This window comes from Cyclospora cayetanensis, unplaced genomic scaffold (assembly GCF_002999335.1).
Source record: "Cyclospora cayetanensis isolate NF1_C8 unplaced genomic scaffold, CcayRef3 CcayRef3_contig_1, whole genome shotgun sequence".
Classification (NCBI taxonomy): Eukaryota; Apicomplexa; class Conoidasida; order Eucoccidiorida; family Eimeriidae; genus Cyclospora; species Cyclospora cayetanensis.
Window position 1 is genome coordinate 45828 of NW_020312036.1, and position 23623 is coordinate 69450.

General features: G+C 52.0%; 6 protein-coding genes across 6 annotated transcripts; 2 read left to right on the forward strand and 4 right to left on the reverse strand.

Annotated features, from left to right (window-relative positions):
* Positions 1-643: 643 nt before the first annotated feature.
* LOC34621445 (probable cathepsin C) lies at positions 644-6913 on the reverse strand (the record flags this gene model as incomplete). Its single annotated transcript, XM_026334556.1, is given in 17 exon segments — positions 644-812; positions 867-914; positions 979-1030; positions 1092-1210; positions 1275-1358; positions 1417-1479; positions 1551-1684; positions 1742-1884; positions 1938-2002; positions 2058-2345; positions 2407-2561; positions 2626-2705; positions 2766-2847; positions 2906-3099; positions 3168-3276; positions 3337-3364; positions 6885-6913. Coding segments are annotated over 17 exon segments (1842 nt in total), but the record flags the coding sequence as incomplete, so codon positions are not given.
* Positions 4005-5338, reverse strand: LOC113147447. The gene is made up of 5 exons (XM_026338108.1): positions 5252-5338; positions 4977-5082; positions 4628-4731; positions 4411-4506; positions 4005-4304 (listed from the first exon to the last, which is right to left on the reverse strand). Exons 1-5 carry the CDS (start codon positions 5336-5338, stop codon positions 4005-4007), a joined length of 693 nt encoding a protein of 230 aa, XP_026193893.1.
* A 48-nt stretch (positions 6914-6961) lies between the features above and the next one.
* On the forward strand, positions 6962-8282 carry LOC34621444 (the record flags this gene model as incomplete). The annotated part of the gene is made up of 5 exons (XM_022734658.2): positions 6962-7162; positions 7302-7383; positions 7542-7701; positions 7911-8001; positions 8148-8282. Coding segments are annotated over 5 exons (669 nt in total), but the record flags the coding sequence as incomplete, so codon positions are not given.
* Positions 8283-8957: 675 nt separating this feature from the next.
* Positions 8958-9914, reverse strand: LOC34621443 (hypoxanthine-guanine-xanthine phosphoribosyltransferase). Its single transcript, XM_026334738.1, has 3 exons — positions 9907-9914; positions 9601-9748; positions 8958-9470 (listed from the first exon to the last, which is right to left on the reverse strand). The coding sequence occupies exons 1-3, from the start codon at positions 9912-9914 to the stop codon at positions 8958-8960; spliced, it is 669 nt and encodes a 222-aa protein (XP_026190523.1).
* A 6080-nt stretch (positions 9915-15994) lies between these two features.
* LOC34621442 (ultraviolet-B receptor UVR8) lies at positions 15995-17518 on the forward strand. Its single transcript, XM_022734656.2, has one exon. It carries the CDS (start codon positions 15995-15997, stop codon positions 17516-17518), a length of 1524 nt encoding a protein of 507 aa, XP_022588093.2.
* A 1257-nt stretch (positions 17519-18775) lies between these two features.
* On the reverse strand, positions 18776-20665 carry LOC34621441 (protein disulfide-isomerase A4). The gene is made up of 2 exons (XM_026334915.1): positions 20606-20665; positions 18776-20497 (listed from the first exon to the last, which is right to left on the reverse strand). Exons 1-2 carry the CDS (start codon positions 20663-20665, stop codon positions 18776-18778), a joined length of 1782 nt encoding a protein of 593 aa, XP_026190700.1.
* Between the last annotated feature and the right edge of the window lie 2958 nt (positions 20666-23623).

Below are 23623 nucleotides of genomic sequence, written 5' to 3' on the forward strand. Positions count from 1 at the left end.
GTCTGCAGAGGGAGTGAGGCTGCTTTGCTTTCTGGTAAATATCTTGCAACTACTTTTGCCGAAATTAGTGTGAAGCGTAAAAAGGGTCGCAGTCAGGGGCCTTGGTTGGGTAGGAGGGGAACACCAACGCCTTTCGGAGGAACAGGCTATGGCCTGGGAGAGGAGCTGCAGGAAGAACTGTTGGCAACCTCCACCATTCGAATAGAGATGCTGCCTAGCCGCTTCAGCAGCTGAGGACGCGTGACCATGGCTGCATGGAGATAAATACAGAAAGAGGAGGGGCCCAGCGCCTGGTTTTAGGGCCGTCTTCTTGGCGTGCTCCTGCTGACTCCCTGAGACCTCCCTCCAGCGTGGGTTTGCCTCTACGCTGGGGTGAAATGCGGCTCCTCCTAAGATAATGTACAGGTTTCCGCACCGCAACAAGACGTGTGCGTCTGCGGGGAGAAAGCGGGCGTTGGAACGGAATGGGAAGTAGGTGTTTTGATGGCCAATTCTTCGGACGTAGACCGGGCCCAATAAGTTTTGAACGATGCTGAATGCTGTTGTTGGAGGGCATGCGTTGCTCCTAGAGATATTCTGTTGCAGCGTGCCTCCGCTGTGGAGCGTTGCGCGTGGATTAGATGTGCTCCGCTGACTGAATCCTTTAGGGGCTTTCCTTTGCCATCTGGGCCCGCAACTGCTTCACAAGGTCAGCTGCTCTCCCCCGTGTCAAGTCCGGGTCGATTGCCACAGCCTGAGACTCTATTGCTGCCAGGTTCTCCCCGCGCTTCATCTTTACATAGCCATTACGCCCCCATTCGTTGCCCCACGTACTGCATCCAGGATATGGTATTTGGATTCTCCAGAAGCTACGCAAACAACCTTACTTTCTCACTACCCAAAACTTGCGGGGTGGCATCCCTGGCATTCTAGGGCTGTGCAGAAGTTGGTTGATTAGCCGTCTTGGTGAGCCTCCCATTAAGAAAAATCGCAGCTTACGGGTCTTCACCCCATCCGACGATGGCTATTGCGTGATTCGTGTACTCCCACCCTGAAGTTTCCACCTGCTTGTAAAAACAGCCTAAATAAAGCAACCGACTAGAGCGACTCACCAGTGAACCCCTTGTGGGGAGAGTCGCACAGCTTCCCATGATCGGCTGGCTTCGTGTCGAAAAATCCATCATCATAGAGGAACAACGCGTCTGGTGCATCAATGGCGGCAACCAGCGGCCTGAAAAGTGGTAGTCATAAGGGAGTTCGCTGTCGTAGGGCTAGAAAGCTGAACTGCACAGTACCCATGGTTATAAATTTCTTCCATCATCTTCTGTTCGTCGCACCCCTCGTAGAACCCGCCGACATAGTTGTAGTCTTTGGCGTACCTGCAAATTTGCTGGGGTTCCCGCGTTTACCAGCCACTTCGAAATAGAGCCAACCCACCATCGATCCTCTGGGCCGCATCCCGGCTCAGATTCCTTAGGTGACCGGAGAAAGTTTCCCATGCTAAAGGAAGCAAGAAAACCAGCGGAAGCTTTGCTGTAGGGGGAGAGGCAGACAGGACTGTCGAATCTCACTGCATCGGGCAGGGTGCCTCCGATGGACTGTGTGTCGCCAGATACTTCTGGCAGTCTTCAGTCCCCACACCAAATTCCTTGGCGTGCTTCCCGACGAGGAAAGGGTAACCCCCGTCGCAGCCCTGGTTAAAAGGCTGAAAACACTTTTCAATAGAAAGGGCACGGCCACATAAGTGTTTTATGAGGCATACTGAACAGCTTAGGACGGTCTGCGCAGAGAGGGGCGAGGAAAATATCGGTGTCTTTTTGTTTGGAAACAGCTTGGAGAGGAGGATTTCAAAACGTTTCTGCAGAGCATACACGCCAGAAACGGCGTAGCAGCTGCCGCAGTTCCCTGAAAAATCATGTGCAGAGCACACTATTGATAGGGCGCCTGGCTCTCCTTACTTTGATTCACCACAGGGTCAGATTCCGGGTCGTAATTCACAGAAAGAAAGGGGTCACCCCATGTCCTGAAAACAGCAATGAACCAACTTTCAAGTCATGGAGCTTCTGATAGGAACATACCACTCGGTAGGGAGGGGAGCTGAGGGTTTCTCCGCGTGGAGCATGACTGGATCCTCGCACGCATATGGCTTGTCAGAAACATCCTTGCCTGCGTCAGCAGTTGCTTATCGGGCTAGGAAGAGATTTGGTGTGAACTCACCATCGCTGTCTTTTTGAAGGAAATTCGGCAGCGCATACTCTAACTTCTTATGATACTTCTGGTAGCCCATATGGCCCTTATACATTGCCAGTTCGTCGGGTGGTATATTGCTGAACTGCTTGTGATCCGCAATCCATGAGCTGTGCTTGCTGCACAAATGCGGAAAGTATGCATCTTCGTGAACAGCGAATGGCGCACTAAAAGACTTACTGTTCAAAAGAAGACGCAGATAGGTTTGCTGGCAGCACAGGTAAGCCGTAACCGTGGCCAGACATCACAAATGACTCCTCGGTATTTGTTGGGCTCTCCTTTTCAGCATAGAAGCACCCCCATTTGTAACGTGTTTTATCCCCTTCGCGGCCCTCCTGAGAGTAGCGTCCCGGCTCGTCTATCTACCATTGGCATTAATTTACTGCTCAAGGTATTTACCTTTACGGTCCAGCCCATGTGAAGCTTTGAGGAGTCTGTCGCATAGCATTTTGTTCGACCAAAAACATCTTCGGAATCTCCTGAATACGAGAATTCCGCTCGAAGATTCAAATAACTCTGAAGCAGTATGGTCATCTTACCATTCATTCTAGCTGTACACTTTTCTCCACCGGTCGTGCGGTATTTCATGAGACCAAAAAATCGCTTTGCTCCAATCCGCACCTGGTCAAGCGGCAATGTTGCATCTACCTCAAGGGGGGATTTGTCCCCAAGTACTTACTTCAAACCCTTCGTCGTAAACCATGCTCCACGTGCCAATTTGCTTTTGACTATTTGGCAGCGTTACGGCTAAGTAGCTCCACCGTTTTCGAGTTGGTGTGCTCGTTTGAATAGAGCGCTGATCAGTGAGAACTAGTCTCGTGGTCAACCCTAGACCAGTTTCTTGTGTTAGCCATGAGTAATAGTCTTCGATCCCTACGCAATTATAATAGGAAGCGAATTTAATTCCTATTTCCTTGGGTACTCATGGTGAAGGGCCTTACTGGGCTCGAGGTTTTCGAGATTCATGTTTGGGGCGCCGCCGCCGCAGGCCATGGGTTCGTCTGCTTCCTCAGCACTAACGCTGAACCGCCATGTGCCCACAATATCTGACTGGAGAATTGTGTAAAAGATAAAAGATATGAACGGGAATACTGGGAAACTCCAACTCACTAGAAGCGCGTGAATTGGGAGGTCCGCCCTCACCGTTTCAGCGGCAAGTGCGGCACCCGCTGCAAAAACAAGTCTCAGTACAGGCATTCTTAATACTGGAATAATTGCATAATCCCCCAATTTGGCCGCTAGTTGGCGCGTGTCTGGGATGCGCCCTCTCAATACACTTGTACAGAGGGCTATAGTGGAATTTGATTGCTCTACTAGGGGTCCCTACACTCGACAACTATCTACAGTAGCACCTTATCGATGTTTTAGTGGTTCATGGTGCATTGCGAACTGACAATGCCCTTCTTGGCCGATGACGAGGGGGCAACCCACATCATTATTCATAAGAGCGCGCCATTGCGTTTTGGTTCTTCCAGGTATCTGGACTCATGGGGTCTGTCTGTTTCATGACGAACGAGGAACCAGCTAATATCAACTGTCGAGTTGAAAAACTAAGGTGCAGCTTATTACAGGGTGAATTTTCTGCAGTGGAAGATGCCCCAAAATCTTTGAAACGGAAAGTTGACTGGTAGAGTCTAAATGGCGCTTAGCTGTTCAAAAACTGTCCATCGCAAGCCACTGGAAGTACAAGAAGGCGCGCTCCAAGGACAAAGGAAACCACAAGCCACTAATACGGCTCATATTGGAGGGGTAAGGCCTGTGTCACGACCGCTCGGCCCTCAGTTTCTAGTCACCTCGGCAGAGTATGTAACCACTGACGACGACGGCGCACCGTAGACGGTTGTCGTGGTATATGGAGCCGGGTGGTATGACAGAGGGCTTGTAGGGGCGGGGTTGCTGTTACAACAGCTTCCAGTCGAAGGAGGGAAGGAGGAGGTAAACCCAGCCGGCTGGAGCGGCAATAGGCTGTGCTTACTGACCACCTGCGGATGCGGGCAGAAGCCCGACGCAGCCCGTATAATGTAGTCACGTTCCTCCGTAAAAGCGCGAACGCGTCCAGCAATATCAGCGAATGTTTGCTGAGCACCACAATCATAAAGAAGATAGTGTTCTTTAAAGGGTGATCTTCCGAGTAATTCTACTTCTACCATCTGCCTGTGTCCAGGGTGACGCCTTCACTCCTACCTGTAAGCGCACTTTGTGACCAGGCAACCACATTGCCTGGCTGAATTTCTCTATGTCGTCTAGAGATTCAGCAGTCAAAGTACAGAGCGTTTCAAGCTGCGGAAATCCAACAACATTAATACTAGTACAGGTTTGCAATGATTCACCCCCGCAAAGGACCCGATGCATGAGAATCGTCATCAATGCCATAAATACAAAAAGATTGCGCACAACTCACTGTGTCAAATCCTGCATTGGTGAAGTGCAGTGCCACATTTGTGGGCAATTTCTGGGCCTTAAAGAATTCAACGACCATCAGCCGCTCTCTCTCCAACTCGGGATCTGTTAGTCGTAACAACCACAATAGTGTGACACACTAAATGTTCTCTTCAACTAAGTTGCTCAGAATGGTGTTACAACGAGGAGTTGCGATAGTGCAAAAGATTAAACCGTTTCTGTGCCCCTAGACCCTCACCCCTTAAGCGCATAAACATCTGTAGTTCCCTCTTTTAAGCAAACGCTAATTTCAGAAGTATGGAATGAAAAGAATAGTGTAACTGAAAAACTCTGTATGCTATTTGCCGTACCAGCATTCCAAACCGATGCAAATCCTTTAAGATGCTCGGGGTAATGTTTGCACAGAAAGTCCACAATGAAGTAAATGGCATTTTGCGGCCTAGCTTCTTCAACTTCCTGAGGAATACAACACCCCATGATAATTTCAGACTGTCCCAGCCTATGGCTACGCTAATCTGTTCATCGTGGTATGTGGCGGTATTTCCTGCACAGTAGATGCTGGATCAAGCCTCTACATGTGCGGCATCATACGTACCTGCTGAAGACGGGCGAACAGCTGGGCGACCCGAGATACTTGTGCCTTTGCGAGACGCTCTGCTTCAGCTCCCGCTTCAGCACGGGCTCCTTTGCTCGTTCCTTCCTGTTGTGGCATCGTGACGAACTCGTTGACAGGGGGCTGGCAAGCTTCAAGTGCTTTGCAGTGGTTCTCACCTGAACCCTTTACGAGTTTGGCTTTTGAGGATGTTTGTTGTATGCCCCCCCCTATAATCTCAGAACCAACGACGGAAATGATAAGCGCAGGTTTGCTGGGGGGAGCCGCAGCGACACCAGTGGCTTGACAGACAAGACCTGCAGAAACAGGGTGCGTCACCCTGTGGGTATTTTGCGTTGTTTTTCTCGCCAAATCAAATTTGGCTTAAGCCCAAACAAATAATGGCCAGATCGGGCACGTGCTGAGGTGTGCAGAAAGGGTGTTCTTCCGCCTGACTAGCTTGGGCAACGGTCGCAGCAGGGCTTTGTAAGATCTACTTTTCTCTCCAGAATGTTACGTATTCCCCGGTTGACAAAGACGACCAAACGAAGCTGAGGTTTGAAAGCCTGAAGGATGATTTTAAGACTTCTAATGTTTCCTTCAGCATCGCCGTCCGGGGACTGCCGAGCATCAGGGCAGTCGGGGGAGGTGATTGGCTGTATCAATCGCGCCCGAAGAGAAGCAGGGAAACTCTTAATAGCACCAGAAGTGGCTTTGTCTGAGACTTTTGTTCTCGAGGAAGAAAAGAAGGCACTGGTGACGACAAGGCAATAAATGACCGAGTGCCGCTCCCAAATTAGGGCTTCATCATCTCTGAGGAACACTGTAGCGGCGAGTCACGTACTGCTAGTGCTGCTGTTGCTGCCGGCTCGCTGTAAGCATGTATCCAGTGTAACAAGACAAATATCCATGTGTGCAGATTATCTATTCTTTATGCCTCTGGCCTTGCTCTTTCTCTTTTTAGCCCTCTTTAGCCCGTCTTCACGCCGACGACCACTTGAGGGCCCCGCGATCGTCTGTGGCAGCACGTGCAACGTCGAGCTGACGCAAGAATTCTGTGTATCTCATTCATATCCCGGGCCTTTATCTGCTCGTCTTCGGCTCAGCAAGGCTCAATCACCAGGTCTGTTGTTGACCTCATGCGAACCGTACTGCGTCAAGTTACCTCCAGCGTGAACTCCTAATCACCGTAGCCATTACAGGCGAAGAATTTCAAATAAGGGCGGCGGCATTCCTGTAACGCACTTTATAATGCTCTAATAAGTGGCCCAGCGGCTTTTTGCCCTCCACGGGTGCCGCGCATGCCTGGTGCTTTGGAGTGCTTCCGTTCACGTACCCATTCCACCCTTCCCTCGGTGCTCTATTATGGGGCGGAAGGAGGACTTAGGGCAAGAAATATCTGAATGTGTCGCCGCCTCGGCAATAGCAGCAGCTCCGGGGAAGTCGCTCCGCAGACGGCGACGGCCGCCTCGTGGCTCTGCAGACACGGTCCCCGCAGCTGCAGTCGACGAGGCAGCACCTGAATCCCGATATAGCAGCTCCAGTATATCTAGAGCTGGAAGAAGAGATTCATGCGACAGCAATGCCCCCGACGGAAGGCATGCTGGCCATCGCAGCAGCAGCAACGGCAGGGATGAAGCAAATAGTACAGAAAGCCGGAAAGCACAAGACGAAGACGAGCAGAGCAGCACTGCTGGTGCATCAGCCGAGGGCGCTGCTGAATCCTGCAGGGAGAAAGATCAGGATGAAGACAAAGAGCAGCCTACCGGTGACACCAAGGCTGCCCAGGAGCAGCAGCACCCGCAGCGAGGCAAAGGAGGTTCTCGCCTGCTGATAGAGGTGACGCCGAAGATCCGGGAATTCCTTGAGAATCTCGCATCGCGGAAAAAGCAGCGTTGCATCATTGCGCAAGACAGAATCGATCTTGACGTCCTGCAGCGCTTGGTGAGAGGACTCATGTACGATGGGGAAGAGATATTTTTGTGGGCGGAGGCTGTGTCGGGCACCAGGAGGCAGCATGTCGTTCTTTGCCTCTTTTTAGCACTAAGGTTTTCCTTTATCACGCTTGTTTGATGGGCTGTAGGTCAAGGAATGGAACTCGGAAACCGCGAAGAACTGCCAGAATGTGTGCATGGCCGACTTGGTAGAGGGCTCTCATGTTGTTGGTAGGGCGTTCCCCTATTGCGTCGTCCCCCTCATGTATTGGCTGTTGCTGCCACGTCAATTGTGAAGCTTGCTAGTCCAAAACAAAGAAGGCTGCGCATGGTGAGGGATTTAGGGGCTGCACTGCTTTTTTCTTCTCTATTGGCTCGTGCTCTGACAGAGCGAATTGAGGCTCCTCCCGTGCACCTCGAGTCTCTCAGCTTCAAAGAGCGCACTAGGCTTTTAGCGGATGAGAGGAGGCACCAAGCGGCCGTTCGAAGCTTATGGGGAGAGAAAGGTGGCCACCAGGACTCCTTCGCTGATCTCAATAAAAGCCTTGCGTACGCTCTGGGCGTTCGCGGACCCTTCCTTCTCATACCTGTTAGCACCGGAATCCAGCGCTCACAACATTCCAAAAGATTTCTTTGAGTGGAACTCTTAGCACCTTGTGTGCACGGGTCTTAAGCGAAAAAGGGAGCTTAAAGCAGAAATTCTCTGGGCTTCAAGGTAGAGTGTTGGCGAGTTCACTGCTCTGTGTCTGGGGTTGCAGGATGGGGGTTAACGCGCTCCTTGGACTGTTCCTCACGTTCCTCGGCGGCTACTGGGCAGCACTGTACAGCGGAGTCGAGACCTTCCAAACTGTAAGTCAAGGGGCAGTCTACGCCTCAAGCACCGCAGCTGTTGCCAGCAGGGGGTACTGGGTCGGCCGGCCTGATGGGCTGTACAGGTAAGCCTCCATCCGTATACCACGTGCAGCCTCCCGTGTGGCACCTTCCATTGTATGCAGCGCGTGGTCGTGGGCCTCGTCTGTTCCATTGTGTGCCTGGTGGTGGAGGTGCTGCTTTTTGCGATTCACGACGAGCGGCAGAGGCTAAAGGCACAAAAGAAGCTGTCTCGAGGCCTCGTGCTCAAATCAATCTAGCCACTGTCGCCCTCGAGTCGCTAGTATACTTTCCCAATTCGGCGCTTTCCGAGGAAGTTACCGGTTGCGGGTTGGAGAGTAGCAGTGTGTATGGCAGTGGCTAAAGTCTGGAGGGACCCTTTAGGTCACAAGACTCACTCCCCTGCTTTCACCCCATATAGAGCTAATACAGATCAAAAAGGTATTTATTCCTTGCCGTTTGGAGACCCGTCTGTTCGCCACAAGGCGGGACGGTCCGAGGGTAGTAAATGATAAGTCACCTTTACCGATACGCCCCAGCCCGTAAGGAGGCGTGAAAACTTGCCTCCTTACAGAGCGGTCTGTGCGGGATCTTTGCTTTCCCGTAAGCTAAAAGACAAGATACGAGGTCAAACGCATAAATCTGGGCAAATGAATCTTTAAGCGTCTTCAAAACTGACCATCGTGACAGGCGGTGACCTATTATGCAACAGGGAAAGACCGTTGCAACCGACAAGACACATATAAGTAGCTGGAGAGCATCCAACGCGAGAAATAGGTGGTCGCAAAAGTCGTGTTGTGTAAGTGTGGAGCAAGTAACATGGAAAGTCAGAGCCAAGAAGCAGCCTTCTCCTCCCCTCCATGCGGCCTCACGCCGTATACGTCCGCACAGAGCACCACTACGCAATGCAGACTAGAAAGCACGTTCACATCCACCTAGACCCCCAGCAGCTTCTTTCCATTTTCACTAAGCGTACAAACATGAGGGATATCCCTAAACATCTGATCGCAATCGAAGCTGAATCCGATGACCCATTTGTCGGGGAGCGAAAACCCGATAAAATCGGCACTCTGTCCGTTTGAGCGAGTGGTCCTCTTCAGTGTAAGGGTTGCAATCTTCACGCTCTTTGGCTCGAACTGTTGCAAGTACTTTTGCAACTCTGTGAGGGTCAGCCCGGTGTCAATGATGTCCTCGACGATCAGCACATCCTTACCCTTCAGGCAAGACAAATCGTCACTCAATACCTTCAGCTTGTTGGTACTCTGCGTCCCCGCACAGGAGCTCACCCGCAAGTAGTGCTCGAAAAAGGGTGGGCAGGTTGCTGCCTCATCATAAAGGCTGAGTTTGGTCAAGTGCTGGAACAAGGCGGAAAAGAAGCTCCGTGAGCCCTTCAGCAAACAGAGGCAGTGAAGCTCCTGGTTCCTATAGGTGGTGCGGATGTCGCACGCCTGAGAACATGGCGCACAGTAATGGAAAAGTGACCATTAATGCGCTTATTTCTTTCTTTTTGAGGACGCCAGCACTGATGGTAGGTGCCAAGTGGCGTGGTCTTTCCACTGTGTCCAATTACTGCCCTACCATCTTTTCAATTCTATCCATAAGAAGCCCATTGGGGATGAGGATCTTTTCGATATACTTATGGTACTGCTTAGGCACCAACAAATCGTCGGGGGTGTAACACACAGAATCCTCTATCACAATGGGTTTGCTGGCCGCAACACAAATTCTGCAAGGACAGAGAAGCGCAAAGCAACACGGCAAAGAGCACTAGGTGAAACAATGAAAGCAAAAAGGAACACCACGTGAATCAAACGGAAGGCCAATATACTCCGTAATAGGAAGGTGGAAGAACATCCTGTAACAACAGAAGGAACGAAGACATACTGAGTCATCTTGACTGGCGCTGGCAAGGAAGGACGGAGAGCGAAGGTGCAGGGGTCCAAATATCCGGGAGATCATACGAGCGAAAAAATGAGAGTCGGCTTTCCTTGCGATTGTCTTTAAGCGTCAAGGGTTCCCCCCGCGAAGCCGGGGAGTGTCCGTCAACTTTCATGTGGGGCGGGAGGGTTTAGTGCCTGTCCGGAGCACAGGGCCTCTGGCAAATCGATATTAGCCATGCCAATTATGGATAGCTATTGTAAATACACATTAACACGGTGCATTAGGTTGTTCATCTCGAAAGCAAGCCAGATTTATTGAAAAGCTGTTCTGTAAACGGTGTTCCCACCCAAAATAGCGCGTTTAAAGGCGCACTCACGCAGTGCACCCAAGGCTGTGCTTCCCCACTTTTCTCCCTCGCAAAGCTTCCAAATTCAAATAAAATATAAGTACTCTCTTTTCCTTCGAATTATGGAAGGTCTCCGTCACTTCACTAAATATTGGTGAATGACAGGCGCCATCATGTAGGCCTCAAGATAACTAATGCCCCACGATGCAGAAAGGCAGGAAAGACACACGATATTTTGGGGGCTTTCCTCAGACTTCTCTGCACAAGACTTCTTAGGAAAAAATGGTTTCGACGGCTTGGGTGTGGCTAGATCGTGTGTGTTGCAGGACAGAAATGTGGCACTGTTGGTGCTCGGGCTGCCCGAGTAGCAGGCGAATACACGTAGCACTTTCTGCTACACTACTTTGTTAACTACAAACAAAGAGCTTATCAGCTTTTTGGTGAGGCTGTTCGCATACCTCAGCTTTAAAAGCGTAGCGGCAGCTCAGTATAATACAGAGCAGTGCTCCGTGCATGTGCGCTAGGTGCAAATGCCTTGTTTGCTTTGCGGGTCCAGTTACACGTTACCTAGCTGACCCTCTCTCCATGTGTTGGAACCCTGAGGAACGCGTGCGGGGTATGAAAGCAGTTCTTCTTTAAAAGTACTCAATACATTCTACAGAGTTTGTATTGACTCTGGAGTACAGACCTTTGAGGGGGCGTTCCAGCCAGTGGCACCTCTTAGCTCGATGCAGCTGCTCCCCTTCATTCACTTCCTGTGGAGATATTGGGATGTCAGGATTCTCTACACAAGTTGTCTCGTTTGAGCCAATTTGTTTCGCAATTCAGTATTTTAGTTTGTTGACAACAACCTGGGAAACCGCACCCTATGTCAATGCAAGCTGACGGCGGCGCAACGCCTGCTGGGGTGCACACAGCCCCGACTGCAAGCGCATATGAACGCATTAGCTCCACAGCTGTAAGAAAGGCATGACTTGTCAGCCGCTGACAAGCTTATGGATGCGTCAAGTAGGGAATGCCGATCAAGAAGGAATGGGGGCCGTGTTTGTGAGCAAATATTTTAAGATTTTATCGGCCAACTATAAAAGTATATCGCTTTGTACCCCTTAGTTGGAGGAAAACGGGTTATCCTAGCGGCATATTTATTGGGGGTAGAAGCTTTTTAACGGTGGCTCTGCTCTTTTAGAGGAAATAATCTGCCTGCAGGAACTGCTACAACCCAAGCCTTCTTCTAAGCCCTTACTCATTGGTTGTCGCCGAGACCAGCAAAATAGCAAGCTGTGGGAAAACTGAGGGATGAGGCAGGGAATTTAGCAATATATCTGCACGTCAATATGCGTAAAACTTTGGCCCGCACGAACCACAACGAGACGAACACATTCTTACTCAATGATTTTCTCAGGTCAACCAGAAAGGCCGCAGAAGGTGGCAGCAAAATGGGAAGCGACTCAACGATGAATTAACCGATCCTTAATGCTCCGACAAGTGATGGGCTGCTTGGGGCATCAAGAGCAAATGAGCATCCTTGCTGCGCCTTCCTGCTAAAAAAACAAGCGAAATCAGGGGAGTTTAGACTTATGGGTGTGACAGCTGTTTCACCTGGTCCTAGCCTACAGTCGAAAGCGACTGAGGAAAAAGCCGGATGGAACCCGCTTGCCTATGCAGCCCCAGGTAGCCCCAACAACACACTTCCTTTCACTGAGGGAGATTGACTCATGCCATCCGGAGCTGCAAGCGCACGCAATTTTATAAGAAACTTTGAACAACCAAATTAGATCTACCAGTTTGCTCGGAAAGCAAAGAAGGCGCATCAGGGAAAGGCAGCAAACAAAATTTGATATTCTCCGACAAACGAACCTATTGGGAGAGTTCCCTAGGTACACTTTCCTAATTATTTTAGAGCTTGCGGTTGAGCTGATCTCGGAAGGGGAGCTACAGAGGATGGAGTCGTAATTGGGGACCCCCACAGGTAAGCTCTGTGCTGATGTAAGTCCTCATTAATAGTAGGAAATCACCAGTGGTATTTAGCAGTAGGTTTAAAGCGTAACTGTTGCGTGAGACGAGGGTTCAGATGTGCGTTCTGTCTGTTCACTCGTTAAGCGCATTGTCTAAGATTCAGGATTAGTTGCGGGAGGCAGAACAAAGTGATCAGCAAGTCTGTGGCGAATAAAGCTACTGCAAATTGTATCTGGGTTATTTCTGCATGGCCAGTGACTTATAGACTGAACCCGCGCAGCGTACATAATCGAAGGTATGCCAATAATGACCCAGAGGAACGCGCACGCTCACGAGTCTGCGCATTGTGGAGGTGGAGTGTTAGGAGGCGCCAAAAAGAAAATGGTTTGTGGTCTCCTTATTACCACTCATTTCGCTCATGGTGAGAGGGCTTGCGTCAGTACCTCAAACAAGGTGAGGCGGGGCCTCCATGCGAATGTCTCGGGGTCACAGAAAGAGAAGACGGTCGTTTTATAAGCATTCATAGCCCTTCTTACTGTATCTGCATGTAGCACTCAATTAAAAATGTATTTAGCCGTATTTAAGGAAGAGCTGGAATCGGCAAAATGTGAAGGATGAGTCCGGGAATGTGCTACGTAATGACGAGTTGCCAGCAGTCCGGGAACCCGCCATTCGTTGGTGCACTGTACTGGGCTAATCATTAGCCTTGCTCCGTGTTATGTTTCACGGTATCTAAATTTCTTACACTATGCTTTTAAAAATGGATGCCAGGCAGATAATTTGTAGAAAACAAGTAGCAGGAATCGACCAGCGCTTTGGGGCGTAACCTGGTGCTAATGCCAAAAACAAAGAGATGGTAGCGCACATGCGTTAGCCTTGAAGCTCTTAAAAGGTCAACTGCGAAACAAAAACTTCTGACTATTCGCGAGGTACTTGACAAACTACACTGATCTACAGCCTACCTAACATTTAACTTCACCTTCCAAGGGCCCTGTGCACCCATATGACCGCCACGAAACGGCTCTACACACTCCCACCCGCAAACTTGAGTATCCCTATAGGCCGTTTGGAATTTTAGTGACCAATTCAGACTGCAAAAGCAAGCTTATTGGGACTTTGAATGAGCCTGTGAAGCGTGGCGGAATGGCTGTCTTTATAGACGACGTCTTATTCTCTAGCCAAAGCTTTAAGATTGCCCACAGCACCAACGGCGTGTGCATCAGTTGTTCGGAGAAGCAAAGCAGTCAGTGGTTTGTGGTAGCAAGCAAGATTGTTCTCATGACAACGCTTTTCCTCGGATTTCATGTTTTGGCTTCATGAATTGAGCCGCAACTAGCCGAGCTTCTGGCACTTGGGGCGTGGCCTTAATCTCAACACACCTGGAAGGACGCCGCAAAGCTCACTAGGCTTGCGTCTTGCTACAAAAATTTTATTCCTCGAATATTTCTTGCTTCTGCTCCTATGACTGATCCTCAGAGCAACACGCAGTATTTATGAATTTGGAGAGAGGAGGCTGTTGCAGCATCAAGTACGCTTGTAGGTCACCTCCAAAGTCCTCTGGCACTTGTGTTACCCCATTATTAGCATTAATTTTTAAACAGCGAATGCTAGAGACGTGGTGGTGCGTACTATGATCTCCCAGAAGGCTAGGTAGTCTCCAATGCACCAAATTCTTACTTGTCATTTCCATCGCTTAATAAAACTGGCAAAGCCATTCGGTGGGGGAGAAGCAAAATTGAACGCACTGTGGCAGGACGCTTTGAAATAGCCGAAACTATTTATGTGGGCGCCAGCCTACTTTAGTCAACCGAAAATCATTCTTTTGTGTACCTGAGGGGGAGTTTTCAGGACTTCGATAATCATACAGTTGTTCACCGGCTTAAACGGTATTTCCTGCAGTGCGAGCTTAGAGTAAAAAACATTACCAATATCACAAACGTGGTCGCCAACGCGCTCTCACGACTCCTCAGCACTTCATTGTTGTGCACTGTAACCACTCTTATTTGTAATGCTTCGTGACGTTTATCACAATTGCGTGAGTCTTTTCCTTTTGCCATTCTTGCGCCCTCTAATACTACCAAAATATACAGTAGCAAGGGTGCAGCACTAACAAGCTGGGGATGGCCGCCTGTTGTGGTTTGAAAAAAAGTAAATTTGTCGTTTGCGCATTCTGGCTATGCCCAGCACTTCGGCTTTGTGCAAAGCACATGTTCTTGTCCTTTCAAACTATGGTGCAACTCACAGTACGGTACAAAAGCTCTGATGGTCCTTCAGGAGGTATGGGATGCTCCTCGCGGAAGAGGAGCGTGCACTGTCAGGCCCGGCTTGTCAGCAGGGAAAGCCGTGCTGTCCGTCTGCTTGCAATGTACTCCGGTCCTGCTGTTGGACTGCCGGAGGTTAAGAATTAGGATATCATGTACGTCGTTGCCCAAACCTCAGCAAGTATGCCCATTCCATCCCTTAATCCAGCTGCGTCATGGCTCAGCAGGTAGCTCAATTTTTTTACGCTCATATCGGAAAGTCTCAAGTACTCCCCAGGAGTAACGTTACGGATAGGGAGCTGGCGTTTGTGCGTTTTGGCTCGTGGCAAGAAGTGCCCAAGTGTAGCGTAGCTCGGTGCAGCTCACGTATGCAACTAATCACCAGCAATCTTTACCACTGTACACTTCTTTTAATGCAGTCTGCGCAGACCCTTTTACAATTCTCTGTTAGTCCTCAGGTTCGCTTCAACAGTGTTTGCTCAACCCTTTCCCTACAGCTCACAGAAACTCTGCTGCTGCTAGCCTTGTGTGCAGAAAAGGGGAGTTAATTGCCTTAAGCTGCGTACTCAACGCCTGCCCCTTGGAGCAGCATGCATACGGGCTTGGATCACTGAAGGGGGCTCCAACGAGGCTGTCCGCTTCGCGGTAGATCGAGAACTTGCTCCTGAGAGATTCACAAGCTTCCTTTGCATGAATATTCGAGAGTAGCACCTTGAAAGGGCACTGGAAGACCTAGTGCTAGGCCCCCAAGGGATTTCATAAGGCCGAGGAAAGTAGCAGTTGGGATGAAGCAAACGGTAAATTCTCTTAAGATTTAGATATATGTCTAAGTACGAGACATTTGAGCTTTTAAATATGAAGAATTAGGGATAAGCATATGTAAATGATTCCCCAGCAGCATGTAGAAACCTAAATCCCCCACCGAAGGACGTCTCTTTTTATATACCTTGTGTATGAGCAGAGGCATGTGTCAGCTCCCTACTGTATATATGTGCTGGTTATATACCTGTTACAATTTGAATAATCAAGGAAAGTCTTATCAATGCCCCACATCTCCGAAAAGGGTGGGGCCTTTAGAGCCCGCCCCAGGGTGATAGCTCAGTCTGGCCTTTATGCATCCGCTAGTTTGTTTGTCCTTTTTTCCTTCATAAGTTGAATATTATGAAACATTGAGCAGAGATACCCTAGGTCGTGGCCTTCGTTCAAGCGATTTTTGCACCCTGATGGGGCCCCAGGCATATGGGGGCCCTCTGTGACACTAGGGTACTCATCGACTTCTTCGGCATTACGCGTCCCTACCCCCGCCTGAGTCTCTGCATCGTCTTGCCTAAACTTCCATTGGAGTTGTGCGTCTCTTCGACTGCCCTCCGGTGAGACACTTCATCCTTTGCCGTGCAGATTGTGGGGGTGCCCAAGCACGTCAGCCCCTCAGAAGGTCGCCATGGCCCTCCCCTCCGCAGCGAAGCACTTGGGCTTTCTCGCCTCGAGGCGAGGGGGAGTCTTGCAGCAGCAGCGGCTGTGGATTAAGATGGCCTCCTCGTATCCAGCGCCTGCAGCGGCAGTACCGGTGGAAGAAGTCGGGAATCGCGGCAGCAGCAGGTCCTCGCACAACACTGGCCGAAGAAACGAACGCGAGACTCTCATTGCTATAGCTGCAACAGGGTTGTCGGCGGCTTTTTTGAGCTGGCAGAGCTGCACTGGGAGGAGGAGGAGCAACAGCCAAGTTGCCTGTTGCTCCTCCTCCTCTTCCTCTGCCGTGCCGTCGGGTGGTTCTGAAGTGTACGTGTGGGGCGCGAACATTGATGGCCAGGTGGGGGTGGGTTCTGGCGTGTCGGTGTCTTTGCCAGCACTCCTCTCTACTCTCCCTCTACGTCCCCATGAGACAGTTTCTGCGCTGTCGGGGGGGGCCCGCCACTCAGCGTGCATCACCTCGGAGGGCAGGGTGTTTTTGTGGGGCAGGGGAGCAGAAGGAGAGGGAGGGGTTCCGTCTGCTGCTGAAGGGCCCAGGGAGATCGTGCTGCCGCTTCAGGAGGGCGACAAGCCGATCTTGGTTTCCTGCGGCAGCGACTTTTCGTTGGTGGTGACTAGAATGGGCTGTCTGTACACTTGGGGTAGAAACACACACGGGCAGTGCGGGCGGCCCTCGTCAGAGGGGCCAGCCGAGCAGCGGGGGGGGGCGCGGGGATCGTCTGCTCCCTTCCCGCTCGAGGGGATCGGCAGTCGGGATGTCTTTGGGGGCCGAGGACGCTCCGTCTCCTCGCTGCCTCCTGGGCAAGTGGGGGGTCAGCTTAGTGGTCGGAAGGTTGTGGGGGCGTCTTGCGGGGATCGCGTGTGCGCGGCAGTGACGGCGGAGGGGGAGGTCTTCGTGTGGGGCGAGGCGCGTGCAGGGGGCCCCCTTGGGGGCAGGTCGGAGGGGGGGGCTGCTGCTCCCCACGGGCCCCGGCTGGTGCCCTTGCCTGCCGAGGGGGGGGCGCCTGCATGCGCGGTTGCAGTGGCTTGTGGGGAGAGCCACTGTGTGGCTTTGAGCGCTAGTGGCCGTGTCTATGCCTGGGGGAGCAATGCTTACGGCCAGCTGGGGTTGGGCGGGGGTGCCCGAACAGTGGAGGGCCCCCATCTGGTGACTGCCCTTAGGGATCACAAGGTTACCGCCATCGCCTGTGGGGCCCTGCACACCCTGTGCCTCACGGAGCAGGGGAGTGTTTTTGTTTGGGGATACGGGAAGGACGGCCAGTGCGCGGAGCCGTCGCATTTGGACGTGCCCTTGCCCCTTCAGGTTGCAGTCGAGGGCCCCTCCGGAGGGCCCCTAGTGGGGCCGTGCACACACATCAGCGGGGGGGAAGGCCACAGCCTCGCAGTCTGTAGCGGGGGAAGGCTTTTTGTGTGGGGACGCGGAAGAGAAGGGCAGCTAGGTCGGGGAGGTCTCATTGAGAGCCCAGCAGCCTCCCGAGACGTGCCTCTAGAGGTGCTTCTCCCGGGAGGGAAGCGTGTGGTTACTGCTGCGTGTGGCGGGTGTCACACGATCGCAGCAACGTGCGCACCCGCTAGGGCATAGACCGCGCGCCGTGTCTCCGCTCGTGCAGCGACTCCGTAGAGGAAATAAACCCCTGTGACGGGGAAGTGGCGAGCGATGATAGAAAGTGTGTGGCTGTGCACAGGCGCCTCGCACTCTTCTTGCTGCTGTGTTTTATTAGAAACCGAAACAAAAGCGGAGCCATGTGACCCTCAAAAGCACACTCGAGAGACGGACTCTGATATGTATATATATACATGTATATATCTATATACGTATACATATATACACAATTAAAAAAGACGCCACCGCACACATCCTTTTTAGCATCGATACAGAGAGGAGGGCCCCTCACCATCCATGAGCACAAGGGTTTCGAAGACCCCTGCTCCTTGTGCTGACACATCGAGAGGCCCCAGCACTTTGTAGAGTCCAGGCAGGGGGCCCCTTGAAGCAGAGAGTTCGAGCAACCAGTGCAGGCCGGAGTTCTATGTATGTAGAAAGTATCCTCTGTCCCTCGAGGATTGTCCCCTCCGCCTGACGGGGTCCAGCCCCCTGCCACTCCGGCTGTCGCTCGCTGCACCCCGTAGCTGAGCACCTAAAGGCCTTTTAAGGGAGTCTTTGTGCGGAAAGGAGAGGTGGGGCCAACAGTGCCTTTAAAGAATTGGCCCCCTTGACGAAACGGGCAGTTCGCAAGCAAGCTACGGAAGGGGGGCGTGTCACGCCAATACATGGTAAGGAGCAAAGGGGGTCGGCACTGCAGTGGGTGGGAGTGCAGGAGGCAGCGGCAATCGATCTACGGCTACGGAATCCAAGAAAGCTCAGGGACCGACCCCACGGGAGGGCAGGAGGAAAGAGCGAGGGAGGGGCAGTGGGATGGAGAGCGCCCGGAAGTAGGAGCCAAAGCAAACGCCCTAGGGCAAAGTTTCTGGGGACTGCGTTGTTTGGGGTGTATGTACACCTTCCCTACTCCGTACTCATACCCCTAAACCCCGCGTGCCAGCAGCGAAAGGCCACATGGCCCGTCATTCCCCCGCGACCCCACCAGGTAGCAAAAGCGGAGAGCCGCTCGGCAACAGCAGCAGCAGCAGCAGACGTCGCTTCAGCTGGCTCTACAGGAAGTAGTACACCGCAGAAAGGCCACCAGCAGTTGCAGCACCAGCGGTGCAACACAGACGCTCCCCATCAGAGCTGCAGCAGCAACGGCAGCAAATCCCCCAACTTCAACCCCGTGGTCCCCCCTCTTCCTCCCCCTCTCCCCTGCTTTCCCCCCTCAGCACCCTCGATCCTCACCAGCCATCACAACTCCTCTAGAGCCGAGGCAGGCCCTTTGCCGCCATTGCTGCCTCCCAAGTCTTTCGCCATCAGTGCAAGGGGATCGAAAGAAGGGATGCCCCGAACCCTGGAATGAAGCCACTGAAGCATATCGGCTGTAGTCCGATCCCCTATATAAAGCAGCGGCTCCTGCTCCCCCGTTCTGTACAAGTAAAGCGTGGGATATCCGCTTATCGCAACGCCGTCTACCTCATTCCGAGTGGCGTCGATGCGCGCGATGATGAGGCCCGGCACATCGGCCACACGCGCCGCCAGCTCCTTGTACGCGGGCTCCATCTTGCGGCAGAAGCCACACCACGGAGCATAGAACTCTACGAGAACGTTCGCCTCCTGTCGCACATCTGAAGCAAAGGTAGATGCGACAAGCGTTCGAACACGGCCCTTCGGTTCTGGCACCTCCGGGGGGGCTTCCGAGCGGAAGTACGGCGCAAGCTGGTGTGTGAGCACCGCCTTTATGAAGCCATCAAGAGCACGAGAGAAGGCCTCTTGGCTGCCGCTGCTCTTGTCCGATCCTGGCGCAGGGAACGGCAAAGAGGGAGACGGTTTGTACTTCTGTGTGGGGTGGTGAGGCCCCTCCGACTTCGGACTCACGTACAAAAGGCGCACTTGCGGAAGGGACTCCTCCTCGATTCCTAGGAGGCTAAGAAGTTGCTTCTCGAAGCGCGTTGTGTTCCCGGATACGGCAGCGACAACGTTTGCTCTATGAGCCTCTGCCTGAGCGCGAAAGGCAGCAAGAAGGGGGTCCTTAGGTCTGGAGGCCGTTGCCTGCTTGAGCAGAACCCCGTGCTCCTGGCTGTCCAGCAGGAGCAGGAGCTTCGGCCTTAGATCCTTGAAGAAGGTGTTTCCAATCGTTTCCATGTCGAAGAGGGAGACAACTGGGAATAGCCACTGCCGTACAAACAAACGGAGCTCGTTGACTTCTCCCACAGAACCCCTGTAGATGTGGGCCGCTGTCTCATCCTTGTGAGGCACGAAGACTACAACAAACGGAGGAACGAGTTCTTTCAACGCTGCCTTCCCGCGGCGCTCAGCTGCAGGCAGTCCAGGCAGCACGTGCGCATCGATCAGATGCTTGATGACGTCTGGATTGGCGGTGTCTCCAAAGAATACTTCTTCGCCAAACGCTCGTGCCACCGACTGGAAGCCCCCCTTGTTGTAATCCGGAGGAAAGGCAGCCACCACTACAACGTGGCCGTCCTCCCCCTCGCCGCGTCTGCTGCTGTTAATGAGCTCATCTAGATGAGCAGTCGACACGAGCTGCTTGTCTCGATCCACCCTAAGGTCTACCCAATGAACAAGGTTCGTCCTCTCACGGCGGCCCTCGTAGAGCTGTGCCACCCCGTCTATGTAGAGCCTAATCGTCGGATAGGCCTGGATAAACTCGTTGTTGCACGTATCTTCATGCTCCGTGCAATCGATCTTCGCAGCAATCACCGGAGGCTCATGGTGAGACAGGAGCTTCGCTGCGGCGTCCAGCTCTGCGAAAGCAGCGCGGGACCAGTAACACCACGGGGCATAGTACATGACGAGCACGAGGGAGTGCGCAGCCATGAATCCGTCATAAGAGTCGCCAGACAAAGCAACGGCGCCAGAATCCATTGCGAACTTCTGATCAGCAGCGGCTCGCTCCTTCTGAGCCTCCGTGTAGACACGACGCTCACTGCGCAGTCCTTCTTCTTCAGCAGCCTCTGGTAGGGAGGCGGCTGCGGAAATTGCAGGAGCAAGGCAAGACAGGGAAACCACAAGCAACAAAACTTGCGAAAGGCGTCGAAGAACACTCGGGAAAAGGAAAGCTTTTGCAGGGGCCCGTGAGGGCCCCGTGGTTCCCAGAACGGGTGACGGGGGGCAGGCCATATTGGTAGAGGAGTCAAAACGCGAAGAAACTGAGCGAGCGAGCACAGTAGATGGAGCAGCTCTAGAGGCTCGCGGCGAAGGCAGAGAGACGAAAGCAGTTGCAGGACCGTTGATAGCACGTGGGTTGCCCACAGCAGACGAGGAGCCTCTATGTCCGCAACGCCGCCACAGCCGTCACTCAGATAGCACAAGAAGACAGAAAAGCCAAAGGGAGTAAGAGAGGCAAGTACAGACAAATCCAAGGAGTGTTCCGACCGACCCAGAAATGCGGTCTGGAGAAGAGAGGTTGAGAAGGAAGAAGAGGAAGAGAAGAGGGCGCTGAAGGTGCCCGCGCCACTAAAATGCACGCAGGACAAATCGAAAAGCACGTAGTGGCTATTTTCTAAATACTGAAAAGTACATAAAAACAAAATATCATGAAATCGTTCATGAAGGGAGAGGACACCCGCCGGCGACACAGAGTCACACACATAACACTACATGCACCTCAGCCCATAAAAGCAGCGAATGGAGACATAATCCAAATTATTTCGACACTTCCCTCTCGATTAAGAACAAAAAGATTTTATGCTAGCAGAATTCTATAGGACTGAAACGCTAGAATATTCGAAGGATTTGTCTCTATGCTTTTCCTGAACTTCTACAGCAGTCTCGCGGGGCCCTTAGGGGGCCCTGGCCGGTAACTTGAATAGGGCCATCTGCTCTTCCGCCGAATCAAGGAGACTGCTGTGTCGTACTCTCCCTCACATGCTAGTCTCTGCGGTTGTTGCTTGAGAAGATGATTTGCTTTACGCCTACGTGTTAGCTCGCAAAACTTATGCCGGCCTGCTCACGCAGGGGCTGCCCCTGATCCTTCTCCGGCCTCCCCCTTGTCCCATGCAGATGCCACGATCACCTATGCTTAGCAGGTCTGGCAAAAAGAATGCCCATATGTAGCCTGTGTTCTGCAGGCCAGAGCTCCCGGCGTCCTCTTCTTGGGGGGCTCTTGCAGGTACAGGTCTGGCGGCTCCGCAACGTCTGGTCAGGCCGCGGGGGGAAGCCGAAGTAATATGCACTTTTTGCTGTGCATTTCGGGCAGCACTTTTCCTGACTGTTCATAGAGTGTGTTGGTCGCTCGAACTGCTCTCCCCTCCGCGACCCTCTAAAAGCTGCTTTGCAATAAATGGGGACTTGGTTTGAGGCGAAACTCAGTGTAGTGGGTATTCAAAAAGTCTGCAGGACAGCTGGCCAATCAATGTGTGAAGACGGGAGCATGTTTCTTCTTTCTGTTCACGCGCTATAGAAGAAGAAGCAAGCGTATGCTGGGTATTGGGGTCTAGCAGGCTACACTACACTTAGGCGCCTTCGAATACTGTTGTTCAGTAACAATTACCTATGAATTGACGGCTTGGTATGGCTTTTCGTTCGTATTATTTCGTGCGGAGCAATTTGGTGGCTCGGGACGTCAATAATCGATTCTATGTCCGCGCCAATCGTAATGGGTAACTAGCTGGGAATGCTCGTAATGTTTTAAGGGCGCACTCTAGCTGTCGTTTTTCACCAATGTCGAAACCCTGAGGAGCGAGGCCGGGGAAAAGGAGGAAATCTATTGAAAGCACACGGAGTTTGTATTGAGGCTGGTTCTAACGGTCTACCTGCAACGACCACAGATAAAGCGTTACCCAGTATTGAAATGTAGAAGTGCGATCTTTTCTGCATCTCGTTTATGACAAGGCTAAAGGTGTAGTCTTGTGCTATCGGCTTGCAACTGATGCAATTGGTAGCCTCTATCAGGCTTGGCTAAGATCATGGCACAGATGTATACCTAATGGTACCCTGCAAGCCCATTCATGTGCTGAAGGCGCTTTCTCACTACCTTCTGCTTTCTGCATATGTGCTGAGGACCTCCACTATGCTTTTTCAGCCGTTCATGTTGTGGATCCAGTCCAAAATTCCCTTCGTGCACGCTGCTGTAAGCCAGGATGGTCTTTGCTACGGATATCAGTCGCAAGAGTCTTAGCGAGGTTGAGTGACAGTACTATACAGTCAAAAAGGCATTCTTGGAGAGCCCAGCCTGCATTATCTGCTTTCTCCAGCCGTGTTGGCATCTGAAGGAGAGGGAGGTTTTGATGCTTTGGCTATTTACAGAACATGCTTGGGTTTAACATAGGAGCTCGCAATATCTACAATATCATTCGAGCATTCTCGCTGGCGGATACACTAGAAATGACCAGCACGGCACAGAAGCCTTGTCCAGCTATCGCAGCACCATGTGCGTGATTGGACACACGGCGCATACCTCTTGTGCAAAAACCCTTCAACTGGCCTGTCTGGCGGCCAATGTTGCTTACTCAGTACTCTTAAAAGCGCTGTGCTCTCTTTTTGTCTTGAGCTCTTGTGTCGTAGTGCTTTATCTGACAGGTTTATCAACTGCCTGAAGAGCACCCACATCTTTTCGCTGTCTCTTCCCTCGCTGCCTTTTCCGAGCCAAGGCACTCCGCTGCCTTCTGCAAGAGGGCAGCAAGCACGGTATTCCACAACCAACAGAGAATCAATGGATAGTCTTCAGCTGCCTGGCATCAAGAAGTCAATCCTCCGTGGATATTTGCATCAAGCGAGACTGCTGTTGGCGTGAAGCCCCTTATAGCGTCTTCAGAATGCCAGGGGCTGTAGGAGGGCTACAACGATACCCCTACAAAACTGTGGCTGCTTGCAGCTACTTGGACGAGCAGTGCTCAGACAGCACTGCCCAAATGGCAGATGAGCCTCGACAGTTCAGGATGCACAAGGTGTAGCTAGTTACAAGGCCTCTCTAGCTCAGTTCGTGCATTGCTTGCTGTCTTTATTCATGGTGAGGTATACAGGCCAGCACACACGGCAAGACTAAGGGTAGTCTTGGGGTTACAAAGACGGTTACCAAGCTGGCCAATGCGTCGCCTTGTTCAAAAAGCGCCTCGTTCCCTAAGCAATATTGCTATT

What these genes read in the sequence shown, in the direction of transcription:
- LOC113147447 (XM_026338108.1), bottom strand. Translation starts at nt 5,338, where the DNA reads ATGCCACAACAGGAAGGAACGAGCAAAGGAGCCCGTGCTGAAGCGGGA. An exon ending in CAAAGGCACAAGTATCTCGG is followed by an intron (nt 5,083 to 5,251) that starts GTCGCCCAGCTG and finishes TGTATTCCTCAG; the next exon opens with GAAGTTGAAGAAGCTAGGCC. An exon ending in GTCACAAAGTGCGCTTACAG is followed by an intron (nt 4,305 to 4,410) that starts GTAGGAGTGAAG and finishes TGTGGTGCTCAG; the next exon opens with CAAACATTCGCTGATATTGC.
- LOC34621443 (XM_026334738.1), bottom strand. An exon ending in TGGATAGAATTGAAAAGATG is followed by an intron (nt 9,471 to 9,600) that starts GTAGGGCAGTAA and finishes CCATGTTCTCAG; the next exon opens with GCGTGCGACATCCGCACCAC.
- LOC34621442 (XM_022734656.2), top strand. Translation starts at nt 15,995, where the DNA reads ATGGCCTCCTCGTATCCAGCGCCTGCAGCGGCAGTACCGGTGGAAGAA.
- LOC34621441 (XM_026334915.1), bottom strand. Translation starts at nt 20,665, where the DNA reads ATGGCCTGCCCCCCGTCACCCGTTCTGGGAACCACGGGGCCCTCACGG. An exon ending in CCTCACGGGCCCCTGCAAAA is followed by an intron (nt 20,498 to 20,605) that starts GCTTTCCTTTTC and finishes TCCCTACCAGAG; the next exon opens with GCTGCTGAAGAAGAAGGACT.